Genomic DNA, 17,205 nt, shown 5'->3' with positions numbered 1-17,205 from the left:
AAACCCTGCTCCTGCTAGCATTCCGTACTCTCTGGACAGCCCAAACCCTGCTCCTGCTAGCATTCCGTACTCTCTGGACAGCCCAAACCCTGCTCCTGCTAGCATTCTGTACTCTCTGGACAGCCCAAACCCTGCTCCTGCTAGCATTCTGTACTCTCTGGACAGCCCAAACCCTGCTCCTGCTAGCATTCCGTACTCTCTGGACAGCCCAAACCCTGCTCCTGCTAGCATTCCGTACTCTCTGGACAGCCCAAACCCTGCTCCTACTAGCATTCTGTACTCTCTGGACAGCCCAAACCCTGCTCCTGCTAGCATTCCGTACTCTCTGGACAGCCCAAACCCTGCTCCTGCTAGCATTCCGTACTCTCTGGACAGCCCAACGCACTCTGGGTTGTAGAGAGAACCTCCTGCTAATGTCCACCAACACAATCCCCTGGTCAGAATTCCCTTAACCATGCTCCTGGTCATGCCGCTGTAATGCATTTGGCCGGTTTCCCGGACACATATTAAGTCTAGTCCTGAAGAGCAGCTTAGACTGAGTCAGTACAGAACCCTGAAAGGTTCGACCACAATAGTACTGGAATCACACAGAGAGACATAAGAGCACAAAAAATATATGTTTGCTTTGGGAAACAAAATATTATTTTCATGTTCATAAAGCCATTCCCAAGGGCTCCAGTCCCGGGGGAGTTCAGTCGGTCAGTGGTGGGAAGCTCCAGTCCAGGGGGAGTTCAGTCGGTCAGTGGTGGGAAGCTCCAGTCCTGGGGGAGTTCAGTCGGTCAGTGGTGGGAAGCTCCAGTCCCGGGGGAGTTCAGTCGGTCAGTGGTGGGAAGCTCCAGTCCCGGGGGAGTTCAGTCGGTCAGTGGTGGGAAGCTCCAGTCCCGGGGGAGTTCAGTCGGTCAGTGGTGGGAAGCTCCAGTCCCGGGGGAGTTCAGTCGGTCAGTGGTGGGAAGCTCCAGTCCAGGGGGAGTTCAGTCGGTCAGTGGTGGGAAGCTCCAGTCCCGGGGGAGTTCAGTCGGTCAGTGGTGGGAAGCTCCAGTCCCGGGGGAGTTCAGTCGGTCAGTGGTGGGAAGCTCCAGTCCCGGGGGAGTTCAGTCGGTCAGTGGTGGGAAGCTCCAGTCCAGGGGGAGTTCAGTCGGTCAGTGGTGGGAAGCTCCAGTCCCGGGGGAGTTCAGTCGGTCAGTGGTGGGAAGCTCCAGTCCAGGGGGAGTTCAGTCGGTCAGTGGTGGGAAGCTCCAGTCCCGGGGGAGTTCAGTCGGTCAGTGGTGGGAAGCTCCAGTCCAGGGGGAGTTCAGTCGGTCAGTGGTGGGAAGCTCCAGTCCCGGGGGAGTTCAGTCGGTCAGTGGTGGGAAGCTCCAGTCCAGGGGGAGTTCAGTCGGTCAGTGGTGGGAAGCTCCAGTCCCGGGGGAGTTCAGTCGGTCAGTGGTGGGAAGCTCCAGTCCCGGGGGAGTTCAGTCGGTCAGTGGTGGGAAGCTCCAGTCCCGGGGGAGTTCAGTCAGTCAGTGGTGGGAAGCTCCAGTCCAGGGGGAGTTCAGTCGGTCAGTGGTGGGAAGCTCCAGTCCCGGGGGAGTTCAGTCGGTCAGTGGTGGGAAGCTCCAGTCCAGGGGGAGTTCAGTCGGTCAGTGGTGGGAAGCTCCAGTCCCGGGGGAGTTCAGTCGGTCAGTGGTGGGAAGCTCCAGTCCCGGGGGAGTTCAGTCGGTCAGTGGTGGGAAGCTCCAGTCCCGGGGGAGTTCAGTCGGTCAGTGGTGGGAAGCTCCAGTCCAGGGTTAAAGGTACTGTAGCCTGCGTCAGCTGAGTACGTAGCGTATAACGTAATGAACCAGGGAATGGATTGCACTCCTCCTCTCTCCCCTCCTCTTCTCTTCCCCCTCTGAGCTCAAAGCCCAGCACAGCCTACTGTCCTGTAACGTAGCTTCCTGCCCACAGACCCAGCCTCCAGCCTCCAGCCTGACAAACGCCTCATTCTCAACCCAGATCATGTGACTCAGCGTTCAGCCACTGGCTCGGCTCTCCGTTATTTTCTTTCCGCTTAGAGCTTGACACCCCCATTCACTCACACCATTTCTTTCTCTCTTGTCCTTTTCTTTCTGCGCAATCGCTCTCTCTGCCTCCTGCTCTGTCAGGCGAGAGAGAGAGAGAGAGAGAGAGAGAGAGCTGTGTCTGTGTTGTCGTGCTTTAGACCAGGAAGAGAGAGAGAGAGAGAGAGAGAGAGAGAGAGGAAGGCTTGTGAGAGGAGGAACAGTCACTACAGCGCACCGAAGGAGAGGAAGAGGAGGAAGAAAGAAGAGGAGGAAAGGAGAGGCCCCCACTGTGCCTAGGTGATCCAAGGGGCAGCCAGTGAGAACCAGCCAGGCAGAGAGAAGGAGAGGAACAGCTACTACAGTGGAGAGGAGAGGAGAGGAGAGGAGAGGAGAGGAGAGGAGAGGAGAGGAGTGGAGAGGAGTGGAGAGGAGAGGAGAGGAGAGGCCCTCACTCTGCTTGCTTTACTCCAACCAAGGAGAACCAGGAGATCCACGGAAAACCCTGGTAAAACCAGCTAGGTCAGACAGCCATGGAGGCCCAGGTGAGGGATCTATCCCTCCTGTCTCCCCCCACCCTGACCCCGGCCGTACCCCACTACGTGAAGTTAGGTCTCACTGTGGTCTACACTGTTTTCTACTCCCTGCTATTCCTCTTCATCTACCTACAGCTGTGGATGGTGCTGCGCTACAAACACAAGAGGTTGAGCTACCAGACGGTGTTTCTCTTCCTGTGTCTGCTGTGGGCTGCGCTGAGGGCCGTTCTCTTCTCCTTCTACTTCGGGAACTTTGTGACGGCCAACACCCTGGCACCCTTCCCCTTCTGGCTGCTCTACTGCAGTCCCGTCTGCCTTCAGTTCTTCACCCTCAGCCTCATGAACCTCTACTTCGTACAGGTGAGTGTCTGTGTTTGTTAGCACAGGTGAGATTAGCACAGCTGAGTGTCTGTGTTAGCACAGGTGAGATTAGCACAGCTGAGTGTCTGTGTTAGCACAGGTGAGATTAGCACAGCTGAGTGTCTGTGTTTGTTAGCACAGGTGAGATTAGCACAGCTGAGTGTCTGTGTTTGTTAGCACAGGTGAGATTAGCACAGCTGAGTGTCTGTGTTAGCACAGGTGAGATTAGCACAGCTGAGTGTCTGTGTTAGCACAGGTGAGATTAGCACAGCTGAGTGTCTGTGTTAGCACAGGTGAGATTAGCACAGCTGAGTTTAGCACAGTTGAGTCAGTCTCTGTGTGGATCCTGTCTCTGTGTGGATCCTGTCTCTGTGTGGATCCTGTCTCTGTGTGGATCCTGTCTCTGTGTGGATCCTGTCTCTGTGTGGATCCTGTCTCTGTGTTAGCACAGGTCAGTGTAGTCCATGTGAAATAGCTAGCTAGTTAACTATGGTGCGCTGGTAGCAAATCTATCGATATTGTGCAGTGACGTCACCTTTCCTAAGATCTAAAAGTCAACTGTGACTCAAGAATGGGTGGTGAGTGTTGTTGTGTGCCGACGGTCTCTGTTTCCGGGCCCAGCTCTGGGCCGACAGGCAAGGAAGCTACACCATACAAGTGGAGCAGATCCAAATGTATGAGACCAATCAAGTTGTAGGTTGTTGAGGCCAGAGAGGAAACCAGAGCTGTGTTCGAATATCCATACTAACAATAACTAATACTAACATACTGTATACTACACACTTAATGAGTATATACTACATGCTATATGCCATTAGCAGTGGCGACCCGTCATTCAGCCAGCGGAAAATACAGAGCGTAGGGGTTGGTAATGTTCTCTAGTTGCGCCGTGATTGGCTCAGCGTTCTGTCACTACGTCACCGCAGAATCTACAGGGAGAGCAAAGCAGTTCAAGCCCCTTTGGGTGCTGCCATAGAGTTACATTAGAAGTGTCCATCCAAGAAGACTCAAGGTCATTGGCCACAGATAAAATTACATCAAATCACGTTATATCTACCGTAGCTTTGATTGGACTGATAATGTCAACATCATACTTTCAAAATCTTAGCTAGCAAGCTAGCAGTCATCATCATGAATCACGTCGACAATCTATTGGCAAATCCTTTTCAGTTCTTGTCATATGAAGAGAAATAATGAAGAGAAATTATCGATAAAACGTATCGGTGCTCATCGGCCATTGGACATAAACATTACACAACAAGTTGTAAATCGCAAATTCAACAATGAGTGGTTTGGAAGGAATCAGTGGCTAACTGCAAGCATTGCAAAGCAATCACTAGCCTGCTATTCAATGGAGTGGATGTGTGGTTCAAGTCTGAGTTTAAGGGTCTCTTTTCCAAGCTTAAAAGGATAAACATTCATAATTGGCCATGCTGTCAATCCAGCATGACTTCTGCCGCGCTCAGAACAACTGGAAACTCTGAGCTGGGAAATCTGACTTCAGTGAGTTCAAGACAACTGGGAACTCTTTGCTGTCTTTGCTGGCATGTATTAATAATTTTTACAAATATGTCTTTGCCCCACCAAGATTTCCATGCTAAAATCGCCACTGACTATTAGTTAATTCTAGTCTACTGTAAATGAACGGTATTCTTTCAGCTTCGCCTGTCTACCGTAAGTTGATGCTGTTGCTATGCAACCTCTTGCTAGCTTGTTAGCATAACAAATTACTTCGGGTGTGTTCGTAAATTCAATCTGGAGTGCCAGAGTGCACTCTGGGCGTTCATAAATTCAGAGCGTTTCGCTCTCGGAGCTTTCAGAGCGCACACTGCACGCTCTGGCCGAGGAGTAGGGTTGATCCGAGCGTTCTGACCTCACAATGGCAGTCAAGCACCCAAGCTAACGTTGGCTAGCTTGCTAGCTACTTCCTGACACAAATGAGAGAACACCTCACTCTGACCACTTAACTCACCCTAGCAGAGCTGGTTAGGCTGTTTTCATGTTATCCAGAGCGTTGGTGACTAACTGTGCTGCTGGCAACAATTTAATTGCGCTTTTTTGCCAACATTTACTGACACCGGCTATATTCAACGGGTGTTGAGCGTTCGTAAATTCATCAGTTATTCTGTGCTCTGGTACGCTCAGACGAGAGTGCTCTGAGATCGGAGTAGATAGCCAGAGCGAGTTTACGAACGCTCCCGAATGTCCGTCGAGAACGCACAACTATATCCATACTATGACCAATAAGCATACTACATACCCAGTTTACGTCACAAATAGTACGGTTAGTGCGTTAGTATGCGTATTCGAACACAGCTCGTGTCTCTCAGAGGTCAGAGGTCAGGGGGTGAAGGCCACGATTTGGTTTCTCTCTGACCATTTGGCACAGCAGACAGACACAGACGCCGGAGCAGAGAGCTGCAACATAGTTTTGTCTAGTTTAGGATTTGTTCAAAGCATGGCCTCCTGTGAAACGCTCCATAAACTGAATTAGACTACAGAACATTTTACTAATCATCATTGTGCTCAGACTAGACATGTTTGGTGGGAGAGAAAGAGAGGTAGTTCAGACTAGTAACATGGACTGTGTCTTGCTCCTACAACAGAAGCATTCCTTGTATTAGTCAGTGGACCCAGTAGATGTCAGTCAGTGGACCCAGCAGATGTCAGTCAGTGGACCCAGCAGATGTCAGTCAGTGGACCCAGTAGATGTCAGTCAGTGGACCCAGCAGATGTCAGTCAATGAACCCAGCAGATGTCAGTCAGTGGACCCAGCAGATGTCAGTCAGTGGACCCAGTAGATGTCAGTCAGTGGACCCAGCAGATGTCAGTCAATGAACCCAGCAGATGTCAGTCAGTGGACCCAGCAGATGTCAGTCAGTGGACCCAGCAGATGTCAGTCAGTGGACCCAGTAGATGTCAGTCAGTGGACCCAGCAGATGTCAGTCAGTGGACCCAGTAGATGTCAGTAGATGTCAGTCAGTGGACCCAGTAGATGTCAGTCAGTGGACCCAGTAGATGTCAGTCAGTGGACCCAGTAGATGTCAGTCAATGAACCCAGCAGATGTCAGTCAGTGGACCCAGCAGATGTCAGTCAGTGGACCCAGTAGATGTCAGTAGATGTCAGTCAGTGGACCCAGTAGATGTCAGTCAGTGGACCCAGTAGATGTCAGTCAGTGGACCCAGCAGATGTCAGTCAGTGGACCCAGCAGATGTCAGTAGATGTCAGTCAGTGGACCCAGTAGATGTCAGTAGATGTCAGTCAGTGGACCCAGTAGATGTCAGTCAGTGGACCCAGCAGATGTCAGTCAGTGGACCCAGCAGATGTCAGTCAGTGGACCCAGTAGATGTCAGTAGATGTCAGTCAGTGGACCCAGTAGATGTCAGTCAGTGGACCCAGTAGATGTCAGTCAGTGGACCCAGCAGATGGCAGTCAATGGACCCAGCAGATGGCAGTCAGTGGACCCAGTAGATGTCAGTCAGTGGACCCAGTAGATGTCAGTCAGTGGACCCAGCAGATGTCAGTCAGTGGACCCAGCAGATGTCAGTCAGTGGACCCAGCAGATGTCAGTCAGTGGACCCAGTAGATGTCAGTCAGTGGACCCAGCAGATGTCAGTCAGTGGACCCAGCAGATGTCAGTCAGTGGACCCAGCAGATGTCAGTGGATCTAGGAAGGTCAAGAGACACTCCAACTGCTACTAACTACTGTGATGCCTACCAACTGTATCTTATGGCCATTCTACTTCTTTGAACTCAGCTATTCTGAACCCAGAGGTTTCAGAGGAATGTTTGGTGTCTTTAGGACAGAGAGAAAACAGAAGTGAGAGAGCCTGTTTGTTCAACCCTTTCAGAGAAACACAGAACATGTGATACAGTAGAATATATAGGAGGTTTAAAGGTCATTTGTCTTTCTACAGGTTGTGTTCAAGGCTAAATCTAAATATGCACCAGAGCTTCTGAAGTACAGGTAAGATTTAATAAACAATAAAGCACCATTCAACATAAAAGCACTACAATAATGTTCCATCCTAACTACACTATGTATACTAAAGTATGTGGACACCCCTTCAAATTAATGGATTCGGCTATTTCAGCCACGGCCGTTGCTGACAGGTGTATAAAATCGAGCACACAGCCATGCGATCTCCATAGACAAACATTGGCAGTAGAATGGCCTTACTGAAGAGCTCAGTGACTTTCAACGTGGCACAGTCATAGGATGCCACCTTTCCAACAAGTCAGTTCATCAAATTTCTGCCCTGCTAGAGCTGCCCCGGGTCAACTGTAAGCGCTATTATTGTGAAGTGGAAACGTCTAGGAGCAACAACGGCTCAGCCGCGAAGTTGTAGGCCACACAAGCTCACAGAACGGGACCGCCGAGTGCTGAAGCGCGTAAAAAATAGTCTGTCCTCGGTTGCAACACTCACTACCGAGTTCCAAACTGCCTCTGGAACGCTGACTGCGAGCCAGGCCTAATCACCCAACATCAGTGCCCGACCTCACTAATGCTCTTGTGGATGAATGGAAGCAAGTCCCCGCAGCAATGTTCCAACATCTAGTGGAAAGCCTTCCCAGAAGAGTGGAGGCTGTTATAGCAGCAAAGGGGGGACCAACTCCATATTAATGCCCATGATTTTGGAATGAGATGTTCGACGAGCAGGTGTCCACATACTTTTGGTCATGTAGTGTATCAATATTGATGCAGAGCTGTTTGGTAATGTAGAATTGTACTGTTACGTACTCCATAGTCACACTGTGCTCTCTCTTCTGAACTACTTCCTCTTTGGGGTTTAGGCCGGGTTACTTTAAAGCATTTGGTGACAACTGCTGATGCAAAAGGACATTATCAATCAATCAATTTGATTGATTGATTGTGACCTCTACACCCGTCCTTCACCTTTGACCTTTGACGTCTAACAATGTTACTTCCTGTCCTCCAGGTTACCCTTGTGCCTCCTCTTCCTGTCCATCAGTATGGTCTTCCTGGTAGTAAACCTGACCTGTGCCCTGCTAGTGAGGATGAGCACCGCTGAGGCACAGACCGTTGTACTGGTCCGAGTAGCCATCAACGATACACTGTTTGTCCTGTGTGCCATCTCCCTCTCCCTCTGCCTCTACAAGATCGCCAAGATGTCCCTGGCTAATATCTACCTGGAGTCCAAGGTAAGAGATGTACACACACACCAACCCTTGGTTTAAATATATGTTTATTTGAGTATCTGATATTTAAAATACTTGTTTTGTGTTTATTTGAGTATCTGGTATTTAAAATACTTGTTTTCTGTTTATTTGAGTATCTGGTATTTAAAATACTTGTTTTGTGTTTATTTGAGTATCTGGTATTTAAAATACTTGTTTTGTGTTTATTTGAGTATCTGGTATTTAAAATACTTGTTTGTGTGTATTTCAGTATCTAGTATTTAAAATACTTGTTTGGTTTGTATTTGAATATCTGGTATTTAAAATACACATTTTGTGTTTATTTGAGTATCTGGTATTTAAAATACTTGTTTTGTGTTTATTTGAGTATCTGGTATTTAAAATACTTGTTTTGTGTGTATTTGAGTATTTGATATCTAAAATACTTGTTTAGTGTGTATTTGAGTATCTGGTATTTAAAATACTTGTTTTGTGTGTATTTGAGTATTTGGTGTTTAAAATACTTGTTTAGTGTGTATTTGAGTATCTGGTATTTAAAATACTTGTTTTGTGTAAATTTGAGTATTTTTAAATACACATCCCAAAACAAGTACTTTTATTTGAGTATTTGAATGGTTATTTGTAAAAACCAAATAGTATTTTCAAAGACTTATTTCAAAGACTATTTTCAAATACCTGGGTTAAATGCATGGTATTTGAGTATTTGAAATAATATTTTAACCCAGGTCTAACACACACACACACACACACACACACACACACTATCAGAGAGAGAGAGAGAGAGGGAAAGATGGAGAGATTCCTGAGTGCACTTTCCACTTCCTTACGCATGACGAGTGTTTTGTTAGCAACGCGGTCGGCGCCTGCCCTGTGCCCTGCTGTGTGTGTGGACGTGTGGACGACCAGTTGGATAGTTATTTTGCTTCGCTGGCCTGTCCTGTCCACTTGTTGAGGACCATAGGAGACATCAGAGCAGCACAAACAGAACTGGGACCAGGTTGTAGGATCCCACAGAGCTAAAACGATCTGAGACAGTGTGTTTTCCTTCCCATTCCTCTGCCCAGGGAACCTCGGTGTGCCAGGTGACAGCCATAGGAGCCACAGTCACCCTACTCTACACATCCAGAGCCTGTTACAACCTGCTGGTTCTGGCCCTCACCAACATCAAGAGCATCAACTCCTTCGACTACGACTGGTACAATGTATCTGACCAGGTAATAGCGTACAACAGTGTCTTTCGCTACACACCTAATTCCACTAATCAAAGGTTGAAGAAAGCCTAGCGCTTAATAACCGAAAGGACGTTGGTTCGAATCCCCGAGCAGACTAGATGAAAAATCTGCCGATGTGCCCTTGAGCAAGGCACTTAACCCTAATTGCTCCTGTAAGTTGCTCTGGATAAGAGGTGACTAAGTCATTGTTAACCCTCTCAATGCTGCCGGCCCAGACGCCATCCTAAGCCTCGTCTTCAGAGCATGTGCAGACCAGCTGTCTGGAGTTTTTACGGACATATTCAATCTCTCCATATCCCAGTCTGTTGTCCCCACTTGCTTTAGGATGTCCACCATTGTTCCTGTACCCAAGAAAGCGAAGGTAACTGAACTAAATGACTATCGCCCCGTAGCACTCACCTCTGTCATCATGAAGTGCTTTGAGAGACTAGTCAAGGATCATATCACCTCTACCTTACCTGTCACCCTAGACCCACTATAATTTGCATACCGCCCCAACAGATCCACAGACGATGCAATCGTCATCGCACTGCACACTGCCCTATCCCATCTGGACAAGAGGAATACCTATGTAAGAATGCTGTTCATTGACTATAGCTCAGCCTTCAACACCATAGTACCCTTAAAGCTCATCACTAAGCTCAGGGCCCTGGGTCTGAACCCCGCCTTGTCCAAAAGTGTCCTGGACTTCCTGACGTGCCGCCCCCAGGTGGTGAAGGTAGGCAACAACACCTCCAGCACGCTGACCCTCAACACAGGGGCCCCACAGGGGTGGTGCTGGTTCATCCTACATAACTACTGCTGTACACACCTTTTCTATTCATATAATGTCTGTGCTGTCTATACACACACAATTATATAGATACATCATTAGTACTTGTGTCCAAACTTTTTACTGGTACTGTGTGTATATATATATATATATATATATATATATATATATATATATATATATTATAAATCCAAGATGGCGTAGTAGTGCAGTTGTGTTTTTGTCGAATGTCTGTAAATAGCCTGTAAATACCCTGTTTTTTTCGTACATATTTCCCTATCAGACTTTTCATCCTTCTACAAAATATACTTTCCTGCAACCCGCCTCACTCAATGTGGAACGGATTCTATTATTGACTTAACTTTATCTAGAATCTAGAATCTCCAGTTGAAACTAGCTAGCCAGCTAACTACATTTTTACATTTTAGTCATTTAGCAGACGCTCTTATCCAGAGCGACTTACAATTAGCGAATATATCTTTTTTTTTTTTTTAATTTATTTTTTTATACTGGCCCCCCGTGGGAATCAAACCCACAACCCTGGCGTTGCAAACGCCATGCTCTATCAACTGAGCTACATCCCTGCCGGCCATTCCCTCCCCTACCCTGGACGACGCTGGGCCAAATTTTGCGCCGCCCCATGGGTCTCCCGGTCGCGGCCGGCTGCGACAGAGCCTGGATTCGAACCAGGATCTCTGGTGGCACAGTTAACACTGCGATGCAGTGCCTTAGACCACTGCGCCACTCGGGAGAACTTGCTATTAGCCACAGCTTGCTATTAGCCACAGCTAGCGGTGTTTCACCCAGAACATTGGATTTTTTTTCTGCGGGATTAATTTTAATCACTGGACATTAATCACCGGATATTCGGCCAGTCTGCACAGCGCGTTATCGACCCAGAACATATCAGTTTTTCCGCCGGAATCACTGAATCACTGGACCTTTAACTCCGGATTCATCGCTACCAGCTAGCTACAACAAAACGGACGCTGTGGTCTGGCTAATCATCCTGAGCTAGGCCCATCTCCCGGCTATCTACCTCTCTGTCAACCGGACGGGACCACCTAGTGTTGACACGGAGCCCCGCCGATCCTACACGACTGGTCTGCCGACGAAATCGTCTGATGTGGTTACGACGTTAACCACGAAGATTTCATCCATCTGCTAGCCCCGGCCCGCTAGCACACGCTAGCCGTGGCCTCTTACTCACTAGTGCTTTACCACCAGACCTTATGATAACTCAGCTATACAGCTGATGTCTGCTGGACTGTTCCTTTTTACGGTACTACATCCTGTTTATGTTTAGCCTCAGCCCAAACATGGTTAGTTTATTGTTGTTTCGGTTATTTCTAATTGTACTATATCACTGTAGACCCCCCAGCCTAGCTAAACCTGCCTTAGATAGCTCCTTTGCCCCTCCCCCTATACACGCGGAGACCGACTCAATTGATGCCTCCAGCGATGCTATCTCTTTTATTGTTACCCAACGCTTAGGTTTACCTTCACTTTACTCATATCCTTCCATATCCTTGTCTGTACATAATGCCCTGAATCTTTTCTATAACACCCGGAAATCTGCCCCCTTTATTCTATGTACCCAACGCACTAGAAGACCAGTTCTTAAAGCCTTTAGCCGTATCCTTATTATAGTCCTCCTCTGTTCCTCTGGTGATGTAGAGGCTAACCCAGGCCCTGCAGCCCTCAGTATCACTCCTACTCCCCAGGCGCTATCATTTGATGACTTCTGTAATCGCAAAAGTCTTGGTTTCTTGCACATAAATATCAGAAGTCTACTTCCTAAGTTTGAGTTATTCACTGCGTTAGCACACTCTGCCAACCCTGATGTTCTAGCAGTGTCTGAATCCTGGCTCAGGAAGGCCACCAAAAATTCTGAAATTTCCATCCCCAACTATAACATTTTCCGTCTAGATAGAACTGCCAAAGGGGGTGGAGTTGCAATCTACTGTAGAGATAGCCTGCAGAGCTCTATCATACTATCCAGGTCTGTGCCCAAACAGTTTGAGCTTCTACTTCTATAAATCCACCTTTCCAGAAATAAGTCTCTCACTGTTGCCGCTTGCTACAGACCCCCCTCAGCCCCCAGCTGTGCCCTGGACACCATATGTGAATTGATTGCCCCCCATTTATCCTCAGAGTTTGTACTGCTTGGTGACCTAAATTGGGATATGCTTAATACCCCAGCCATCCTACAATCCAAGCTAGATGCCCTCAACCTCACGCAAATTATCAACGAACCTACCAGGTACAACCCTAAATCCGTAAACATGGGTACCCTCATAGATATCATCCTGACTAACATACCCTCTAAATACACCTCAGCTGTCTTCAACCAGGATCTCAGCGATCACTGCCTTATTGCCTGCGTCCGTAACGGGTCCGCGGTCAAACGACCACCCCTCATCACTGTCAAACGCTCCCTAAAACACTTTAGCGAGCAGGCCTTCCTAATTGACCTGGCCCAGGTATCCTGGATGGATATAGATCTCATTCCGTCAGTAGAGGATGGCTGGTTGTTCCTTAAAAGTAATTTCCTCTCAATCTTAAATAAACATGCCCCATTCAAAAAATACAGAACTAAGAACCGATATAGCCCCTGGTTCTCCTCAGACTTGACTGCCCTTGACCAGCACAAAAACATCCTGTGGCGTACAGCATTAGCATCAAATAGCCCCCGCGATATGCAACTTTTCAGGGAAGTTAGGAACCAATATACACAAGCAGTCAGGAAAGCAAAGGCTAACTTTTTCAAACAGAAATTTGCATCCTGTAGCACTAACTCCAAAAAGTTTTGGGACACTGTAAAGTCCATGGAGAATAAGAGCACTTCCTCCCAGCTGCCCACTGCACTGAGGCTAGGAAACACTATCACCACCGATAAATCTACAATAATCGAGAATTTCAACAAGCATTTTGCTACAGCTGGCCATGCTTTCCATCTGGCTACCACTAACCCGGCCACCAACTCTGCACCCTCTGCTGCAACTTGCCCATGCCCCCCCCGCTTCTCCTTCACACAAATTCAGACAGCTGATGTTTTGAAAGCGCTGCAAAATCTGGACCCCTACAAATCAGCTGGGCTAGACAATCTGGACCCTTTCTTTCTAAAACTAGCCGCCGAAATTGTCGCAACCCCTATTACTAGTCGGTTCAACCTCTCTTTCATAACGTCTGAGATCCCCAGAGATTGGAAAGCTGCCGCGGTCATCCCCCTCTTCAAAGGGCAGACTAAATATCCCCCTCATTCTTATTGGCAGACTAAATAGCCTTGGTTTCTCAAATGACTGCCTCGCCTGGTTCACCAACTACTTCTCAGATAGAGTTCAGTGTGTCAAATCGGAGGGCCTGTTGTCTGGACCTATGGCAGTCTCTATGGGGGTGCCACAGGGTTCAATTCTTGGGCCGACACTTTTCTCCGTGTATATCAATGATGTCGCTCTTGCTGTTGGTGACTCTCAGATCCACCTCTACGCAGACGACACCATTTTGTATACATCTGGCCCTTCATTGGACACTGTGTTAACAAACTTCCAAACGAGCTTCAATGCCATACAACAATCCTTCAGTAGCCTCCAACTGCTCTTAAACACTAGTAAAACTAAATGCATGCTTTTCAATCGAACGCTGCTGGCACCCGCCCACCCGACTAGAATCACCACTCTCGACGGGTCTGACCTAGAGTATGTGGACAACTACAAATACCTAGGTGTCTGGTTAGACTGTAAACTCAACTTCCAGACTCACATAAAGAATCTCCAATCCAAAGTTAAATCTAGAATCGGCTTCCTATTTCGCAACAAAGCCTCCTTCACTCATGCTGCCAAACATGCCCTCGTAAAACTGACTATCCTACCGATCCTTGACTTCGGCGATGTCATTTACAAAATAGCCTCCAACACTCTACTCAGCAAATTGGATGTAGTCTATCACAGTGCCATCCGTTTTGTCTCCAAAGCCCCATACACTACCCACCACTGTGACCTGTACGCTCTTGTTGGCTGGTCCTCACTACATGTTCGTCGTCAAACCCACTGGCTCCAGGCCATCTATAAATCACTGCTAGGCAAATCCCCGCCTTATCTTAGCTCATTGGTCACCATAGCAGCACCCACCCGTAGTCTGCGCTCCAGCAGGTATATCTCACTGGTAATTTCCAAAGCCAACACCTCCTTTGGCCGCCATTCCTTCCAGTTCTCTGCTGCCAATGACTGGAACGAATTGCAAAAATCTCTGAAGCTGGAGACTCTTATCTCCCTCAATAACTTTAAGCATCAGTTGTCAGAGCACCTTACCGATCACTGCACCTGTACACAGCCCATCTGAAATTAGCCCACCCAACTACCTCATCCCTATATTGTTATTTATTTTGCTCTTTTGCACCCCAGTATCTCTATTTGCACATAATCTCTTGCACATCTAGCATTCCAGTGTTAATACTATTGTAATTATTCTGCACTATAGCCTATTTATTGCCTTACCTCCATAACTTGCTACATTTGCACACACTGTATATATATTTTCTGTTGTATTTTTGACTTTATGTTTTTTACCCCATATGTAACTCTGTGTTGTTTTTATTGCACTGCTTTGCTTTATCTTGGCCAGGTCGCAGTTGTAAATGAGAACCTGTTCTCAACTGGCTTACCTGGTTAAATAAAGGTGAAATAAAAAAAAATAAAAAATATATATATATATATAGGTATATATGTACAGTACCAGTCAAACATTTGGACACAAGTACTCATTCCAGGGTTTTTCTTTATTTTTACTATTTTCTACATTTTAGAATAAAAGTGAAGACATCAGAACTATGAATTAACACATGGAATCATGTAGTAACCAAAAAAGTGTTAAACAAATCAAAATATATTATATATTTGAGATTCTACAAAGTAGCCACCCGTTGCCTTGATGACAGCTTTGCACACTCTTGGCATTCTCTCAACCAGCTTCATGAGGAATGCTTTTCCAACAGTCTAGAAGGAGCTCCCACATATGCTGAGCACTTGTTAGCTGCTTTTCCTTCACTCTGCCGTCCGACTCATCCCAAACCAACTCAATTGAGTTGAAGTCGGGGGATTGTGGAGGCCAGGTTATCTGATGCAGCACTCCATCACTCTCCTTCTTGGTAAAATAGCCCTTACACAGCCTGGAGGTGTGTTGGGTCATTGTCCTGTTGAAAAACAAATGATAGTCCAACAAAGCCCAAACCAGATGGGATGGCGTATCGCTGCAAAATGCTGTGGTAACCATGCTGGTTAAGTGTGCCTTGAATTCTAAATAAATCACTGACAGTGTCACCAGCAAAGCACCCCTACACCATAAAACCTCCTCCTCCATGCTTTATGGTGGGAACTACACATGCAGAGATCATCCGTTCACCCACACCGCGTCTCACAAAGACACGGCGGTTGGAACCAAAAATCTCAAATTTGGACTTATCAGACCAAAGGACAGATTTCCACCGGTCTAATGTCCATTGCTCGGGTTTCTTGGCCCAAGCAGGTCTCTTCTTCTTATTGGTGTCCTTTAGTAGTGGTTTCTTTGAAGAAATTTGACCATGAAGGCCTGATTCACACAGTCTCTTCTGAACAGTTGATGTTGAGATGTGTCTGTGACTTGAACTCTGTGAAGTTTATATTTGGGCTGCAATTTCTGATGCTGGTAACTCTAATGAACTTATCCTCTGCAGTAGAGGTAACTCTGGGTCTTCCATTCCTGTGGAGGTCCTCATGAGAGCCAGTTTCATCATAGTGCATGATGGTTTTTGCGACTGCACTTGAAGAAACTTTAAAAGTTCTTGACATTTTCCGTATTGACTGATCTTCATGTCTATAAGTAATGATGGACTGTTGTTTCTCTTTGCTTATTTGAGCTGTTCTTGCCATAATATGGACTTGGACCAAACATCAGGGACAGACTGATATTCTGCAAAAGGTACAGGGATTGGACTGCTGAGTACTGGGTTAAAGTAATTCGATTGTTTGGGGCATCTGTAAAAAAGCTTGTCCGGAGAAGACAAGGTGAGTGCTACCATCAGTCCTGTGTCATGCCAATAGTAAAGCATCCTGAAACCATTCATGTGTGGGGTTGCTTCTCAGCCAAGGGAGTGGGCTCACTCACAATTTTGCCTAAGAACACAGCCATGAATAAAGAATGGTACCAACACATCCTCCGAGAGCAACTTCTCCCAACCATCCAAGAACAGTTTGGTGACGAACAATGCTTTTTCCAGAATGATGGAGCACCTTGCCATAAGGTAAAAGCGATAACTAAGTGGCTCGGGGAACAAAACATAGACATTTTGGGTCCATGGCCAGGAAACTCCCCAGACCTTAATCCCATTGAGAACTTGTGGTCAATCCTCAAGAGGCGGGTGGACAAACAAAAACCCACAAATTCTGACAAACTCCAAGCATTGATTATGCAAGAATGGGCTGCCATCAGTCAGGATGTGGCCCAGAAGTTAATTGACAGCATGCCAGGGCGGATTCCAGAGGTCTTGAAAAAGAAGGGTCAACACTGCAAATATTGACTCTTTGCATAAACTTAATGTAATTGACAATAAAAGCCTTTGACACTTATGGAATGCTTGTAATTATACTTCAGTATACCATAGTAACATCTGACAAAAATATCTAAAAACACTGAAGTAGCAAACTTTGTGAAGACCAATACTTGTGTCATTCTCAAAACTTTTGAACACGACTGTACATCATTCAATATGTGTTATTTCAAAGTTTTGATGTCTTCACTATTATTCTACAACGTAGAAAATAGTAAAAATAAAGAAAAACCCTTGAATTAGTAGGTTTGTCCAAACTTTTGAATGGTAGTGGTATATATAATATATTCCGGACTCTGACATTGTTCTTTCTGATATTTCTTAATTTCTATATTTTTACATTTGAATTGTTGTTTTGTTGCTACACTATTGGAGTTAGACACACAAGTGCAATAACAACTGCAAATCTGTGTACGTCACCAATAAACTTTGATTTAATTTAAATGAATACATTTAAAAAATTTAAAATCAACTCATCAAACCTTACCCCATTACCAGGATAAACACTGGAATCAGGTGTGTAGTGCTGAGGTCATAATATAT

General features: G+C 46.5%; 1 protein-coding gene across 1 annotated transcript in view; it reads left to right on the top strand.

Annotated features, from left to right (window-relative positions):
• Positions 1-2,307: 2,307 nt before the first annotated feature.
• Positions 2,308-17,205, top strand: part of LOC311118539 (G protein-coupled receptor 137Ba-like) — a 23,357-nt gene continuing 8,459 nt past the window's right edge. The window contains exons 1-4 of the mRNA XM_084193331.1: positions 2,308-2,914; positions 6,833-6,882; positions 7,856-8,078; positions 9,140-9,289. Coding sequence (XP_084049457.1) covers positions 2,552-2,914; positions 6,833-6,882; positions 7,856-8,078; positions 9,140-9,289 — 786 coding nt within the window. The 5' untranslated portion in view covers positions 2,308-2,551. The remainder of the gene's footprint in view (positions 2,915-6,832; positions 6,883-7,855; positions 8,079-9,139; positions 9,290-17,205) is intronic.

This window comes from Coregonus lavaretus (assembly GCF_964263955.1).
Source record: "Coregonus lavaretus genome assembly, contig: HAP1_SCAFFOLD_390, whole genome shotgun sequence".
Taxonomy (NCBI): Eukaryota; Metazoa; Chordata; class Actinopteri; order Salmoniformes; family Salmonidae; genus Coregonus; species Coregonus lavaretus.
Note: the sequence above shows the minus strand (reverse complement) of the source record. Positions and strands in the feature narration are given on the sequence as shown.